At 41.2% G+C, this 6,000-nt stretch overlaps 1 protein-coding gene across 8 annotated transcripts in view; it reads right to left on the reverse strand.

Moving 5' to 3' along the window:
* pdlim5a (PDZ and LIM domain 5a) overlaps positions 1-6,000 on the reverse strand; it is a 137,271-nt gene that overhangs the window by 2,816 nt on the left and 128,455 nt on the right. For all 8 annotated transcript variants that reach the window (XM_029717977.1, XM_029717982.1, XM_029717980.1 and 5 more), the window contains 2 exons: positions 5,584-5,704; positions 3,138-3,253 (listed from right to left, as the gene is read on the reverse strand). In XM_029717977.1, the coding sequence (XP_029573837.1) occupies positions 3,138-3,253; positions 5,584-5,704 (237 nt within the window). The remainder of the gene's footprint in view (positions 1-3,137; positions 3,254-5,583; positions 5,705-6,000) is intronic.

Below are 6,000 nucleotides of genomic sequence, written 5' to 3' on the forward strand. Positions count from 1 at the left end.
TACTCTAGATTGGTTTATAAATTACCTATCAAATCGTACACAATGTGTAATGGCGGATGGTTGCAAATCTGAGTCCATAGAGGTGTGCTCAGGTGTTCCGCAAGGTTCTATTTTGGGCCCACTGTTGTTCATTTTGTATATCAACAACATTGGGGATCTTATTGAAACAGCGGATGTTAATTTTTATGCAGATGATACTGTTCTTTATTCAAGTGGTAGTAGTTTATCTTTAGCTTTTGAAAATGCCCAAAGAGCATTTAACATCATACAACATAATCTGTATGATTTAAAACTGATTCTAAATTCGGGTAAAACAACATGCATGGTATTTTCAAATGCCAGGCATGTTACAAATCATGCCATTGCTACATTGGCTGGACATAATATAGAGCAAGTTAAAGTGTACAAATATTTGGGTGTGTGGGTTGATGATAAGCTGAGCTTCACTGTGCATGTAGAGAACTTGATAAGGAAGCTCAAGCTGAAAATAGGATTTTATTACCGGCATAAGGCTTGTTTTTCTTTGAGGCCAGGAAGGAGCTGGTACGATGTACATTATTTTCAGTTTTAGATTTAGTGATGTTATACACTGCGTGCACAATTATTAGGCAAGTGAGTATTCTGATCTTATCATTGTTTCTATTCACATTTTCAAACTCTAAACCATATAAACTTGAATGCTTATTGGATTTAATCATTTTCAGGTGATATGTATTTGTGTAATGAGGGAGGGTGTGGCGAAAGTGAATAACACCTTATATCAATATAGGTGTGCATAATTATTAGGCAGCCTCATTACCTCAGGTAAAATGGGCCAAAAAATAAATTTAACTGACACTGAAAAACCAAAAATGTAAAATGCCTTTCAGATGGATGCGACACTCTTTAAATAGCTAAACTATTGAGGTGTGACCACCGGACATTCAAACGTTTTGTTGTGAATAGTCAACTGGGGCGCAAAAAAACGCATGGGGAAGAAAAGGCGCAAATTAACTGCAAAAAACTTGAGAAGAATTAAACGTCAAACTACCAGGAACCCATTATCCTCCAGTGCCACCGTATTCCAGAACTGCAACCTACCTAGAGTGTTCAGAAGTACAAGGTGTCAAGTGCTCAGAGACATGGCCAAGGTCAAGAAGACTGAAACAAGACCACCACTGAATAAGATTCACAAGTTGAAGCGTCAAGATTGGGCAAAGAAATACCTGAAGACAGATTTTTCAAAGGTTTTATAGACAGATGAAATGAAAGTGACTCTTGATGGACCAAATGGATGGGCCCGTGGCTGGATCAGTAATGGACACAGGGCAACACTTTGAGTCAGGTGCCAGCAAGGTGAAGTAGGGGTACTGGTATGGGCTGCTATCATTGAGGATGACCTTTTCGGGTTGAAGATGGACTGAAACTCAACTCCCAAACCTACTGCCAGTTTCTGGAAGATTCTTTCATCAAACAGTGGTACAGGAAGAAGTTCTCAGCATTCTAGAAGGCCATGATCTTTATGCAGGACAATGCTCCATCACATGCATCCAAGTACTCCACTGCTTGGCTAGCCAGCAAGGGCCTCAAAGATGCCTGAATAATGACCTGGCCCCCTTCCTCACCTGGCTTAAATCCTATTGAGAACCTGTGGGCCCTTCTCAAACGTGAGATTTACAGTGATGAAAGACAATACACCTTTTTGAACAGCATTTGGGAGGCTGTGGTTGCTGCTTCAGTGAAAACTGATCGTGAACAGATCAAGAAACTCCATGGATGGAAGGCTCATGGCCGTTATTGAAAATAAGGGTGGCTATATTGGTCACTGAATATTTTTGAAAGGCCAAAAATGTTATATAATTGTCATTTTGTGTTACTTATCTGTTACACTTACTCTAAAAATTGAGAATAAACAAGTGAGTTGAGAGAAATTATTTTTGTCATTTAGTTGCCTAATAATTGTGCACACTAATAGTTGCCTAATAATTGTGCACACATATATTTCCCTGAGAAAGACAAAACTCACTTTTCCTTTGTTAAACATTCAGGTTTGAGGTTCAATAACATTTTGGATTGACTGAGAGCATTGTGTTTGTTCAACAATAAAATTAATCCAGAGGAATACAATTTGCCTAATAATTGTGCACGCAGTGTATATATGCAGGCCTCAACCACTACCCTGAGAGCACTTGATTCAGTGTATCATGCAGCCCTCAGGTTCATTACAAATCAGAAACGTCTAACACATCATTGTGATCTCTACAGCGCCGAAAGGCTGGTCGTCATTGACCTTGCGTAGGCTTAAACACTGGTATACACTGATTTATAAGGCCATATTGGGTAAAATGCCATTTTATCTCTGTTCTTTTTTAGTTAGGTCAGTAAATAAGTATCAATTACGGTCCCCTTCTGATTTGCTTCTAACAGTACCAAAAATTAGAACAGGTCATGGTAGAAATAGTTTTAGTTACTCAGCTCCGTGGTCCTGGAATTCTCTTTTGAACATTTTAAAATGTGATGATCTAGTTTCGTTGGCTGAGTTCAAACACTTGATCGATGTATATATTATAGAAGAGTGTAATTGTTTTTAGGCCAGCTGTTTTTAGTCAAGATGTTTGTGCTTTTAAATGTATTATGTTTTTGTTGTACTGTATGTGTGTTTATAGTTTTGTTTAATGTTGTGTTAGTGTATGTAATTTGGTTTGTCTGAAACGTTGTTCCCCTTGCTGCTATTGGACCAGGTCTCTCTTGGAAAAGAGATATTTATCTCAATGAAAATAAACCTGTATAAATAAAGGTAAAATAAAAAAAATAAAAAAAATATTGGCCATATACCACAAACCCTGAGGAGCCTTATTGCTATTATAAACTGGTTACCAATGTAATTAGAGCAGTACAAATAAATGTTTTGTCATACCCGTGGTATACGGTCTGATATACCACGGTTGCCAGCCAATCAGCATTCAGGGCTTGAACCACCCAGTTTGAAAATACATATAATAAATATATGCCACTTAGCAGATACTTTCATCCAAAGCGATTTACAGTAGTGCATGCATACATTTTCGTATGGGTGGCCCCACTGAGAATCAAACTCATGCCATGCTTGACCAACTGAGCCACACAGCAACACACATACACTGCAAGGCCTAACGTACCACACACACAAAACAGGTGTCATGCCAGGTGAAGCCCAGAGCCTCCAAGAACTTGTCGCCTGCCTCTATGGGGAACTCGCAACCATGGCAACCGGTACCAAAAAGGGAGTAATAGTCTGAAAAAAAGAGAAGAGTTAAGAATTAAACTCAGACTACTACTGAACTCTAGACTACTCCTGAACTCTAGACTACTCCTGAACTCTAGACTACTCCTGAACTCAGACTACTACTGAACTCTAGACTACTACTGAACTCTAGACTACTACTGAACTCTAGACTACTACTGAACTCTAGACTACTACTGAACTCAGACTACTCCTGAACTCAGACTACTCCTGAACTCTAGACTACTACTGAACTCAGACTACTACTGAACTCTAGACCACTCCTGAACTCTAGACTACTCCTGAACTCAGACTACTATTGAACTCAGACTACTACTGAACTCTAGACCACTCCTGAACTCTAGACTACTCCTGAACTCTAGACTACTCCTGAACTCTAGACTACTACTGAACTCAGACTACTACTGAACTCAGACTACTCAGACTACTACTGAACTCTAGACCACTCCTGAACTCTAGACTACTCCTGAACTCAGACTACTATTGAACTCAGACTACTACTGAACTCTAGACTACTACTGAACTCAGACTACTACTGAACTCAGACTACTACTGAACTCAGACTACTACTGAACTCAGACTACTACTGAACTCTAGACTACTCCTGAACTCAGACTACTACTGAACTCTAGACTACCACTGAACTCTAGACTACTCCTGAACTCAGACTACTACTGAACTCTAGACTACTACTGAACTCTAGACTACTCCTGAACTCAGACTACTATTGAACTCTAGACTACTACTGAACTCTAGACTACTACTGAACTCAGACTACTCCTGAACTCTAGACTACTCATGACTCCTGAACTCTAGACTACTCCTGAACTCTAGACTACTACTGAACTCAGACTACTCCTGAACTCTAGACTACTACTGAACTCAGACTACTCCTGAACTCTAGACTACTCCTGAACTCAGACTACTCCTGAACTCAGACTACTCCTGAACTCAGACTACTACTGAACTCTAGACCACTCCTGAACTCTAGACCACTCCTGAACTCTAGACCACTCCTGAACTCAGACTACTACTGAACTCAGACTACTACTGAACTCTAGACTACTCAGACTACTACTGAACTCAGACTACTCCTGAACTCAGACTACTCCTGAACTCTAGACTACTCCTGAACTCAGACTACTCCTGAACTCAGACTACTCCTGAACTCAGACTACTACTGAACTCTAGACCACTCCTGAACTCTAGACTACTACTGAACTCTAGACCACTCCTGAACTCAGACTACTACTGAACTCAGACTACTACTGAACTCTAGACTACTCAGACTACTACTGAACTCAGACTACTCCTGAACTCTAGACTACTCCTGAACTCAGACTACTACTGAACTCTAGACTACTCCTGAACTTAGACTACTCCTGAACTTAGACTACTACTGAACTCTAGACTACTACTGAACTCAGACTACTCCTGAACTCAGACTACTCTTGAACTCTAGACTACTCCTGAACTCAGACTACTCCTGAACTCAGACTACTCCTGAACTCAGACTACTACTGAACTCTAGACTACTACTGAACTCTAGACCACTCCTGAACTCAGACTACTACTGAACTCTAGACTACTCAGACTACTCCTGAACTCTAGACTACTCCTGAACTCAGACTACTCCTGAACTCAGACTACTACTGAACTCTAGACTACTCAGACTACTACTGAACTCAGACTACTCCTGAACTCAGACTACTCCTGAACTCTAGACTACTCCTGAACTCTAGACTACTCCTGAACTCAGACTACTACTGAACTCTAGACTACTCCTGAACTCAGACTACTCCTGAACTCAGACTACTCCTGAACTCAGACTACTACTGAACTCAGACTACTACTGAACTCTAGACTACTACTGAACTCTAGACTACTCCTGAACTCAGACTACTCCTGAACTCAGACTACTACTGAACTCTAGACTACTCCTGAACTCAGACTACTCCTGAACGCAGACTACTACTGAACTCTAAACTAATACTGAACTCTAGACTACTCCTGAACTCAGACTACTCCTGAACTCAGACTACTCCTGAACTGTAAACTACTACTGAACTCTAGACTACTCCTGAACTCAGACTACTACTGAACTCTAGACTACTCCTGAACTCAGACTACTACTGAACTCTAGACCACTGCTGAACTGTAGACTACTTGTAAAACTGAAAAATCAGTCAGCCTGTGTGCTTCCCAATAATATCTCCTTTCTCCTGAAGAGTACACTTGTTCACTACTTCACACACATCTTTAACAGGGAAGGGAAGTGGGAGGAATGACAGATAATTGAGACATAGTCTATGTGTGTTCACCTCTTTCACAGTAGGGCTCTCCATCCTCCAGGTGAAAGGTGTTGTTCCTAATGGGCTGCTGGCACGATGCACACAGGAAACAATGGATGTGCCAGGTCTGTTTCAGGGCGTTGATCACTTCCTGCAAAGAAACCACAGACAATTACTAGTCCAGCAAGTCCAGCTCATCATTACAGAGCCTTATCAGTGACAAAGCTGCATGCGTGTGTGTGAATATTCAACCATCCACCCTGCCCTCTAATAGACCTTTCCCTCTCCAGCACTTCTACTGATCTATAGGAAGGCCAGGCTGCCGGGTGCTTATGGCCAGGCTACCGGGTGCTAATTGCCAGGCTTCTGGGAGCTAATTGTCTGACTGCCGGGTGCTAATTGCCAGGCTGCCGGGTGCTAATTGCCAGGCTGCCGGGTGCTAATTGT

This window comes from Salmo trutta, chromosome 27, assembly GCF_901001165.1.
Source record: "Salmo trutta chromosome 27, fSalTru1.1, whole genome shotgun sequence".
In the NCBI taxonomy this organism is placed as follows: domain Eukaryota; kingdom Metazoa; phylum Chordata; class Actinopteri; order Salmoniformes; family Salmonidae; genus Salmo; species Salmo trutta.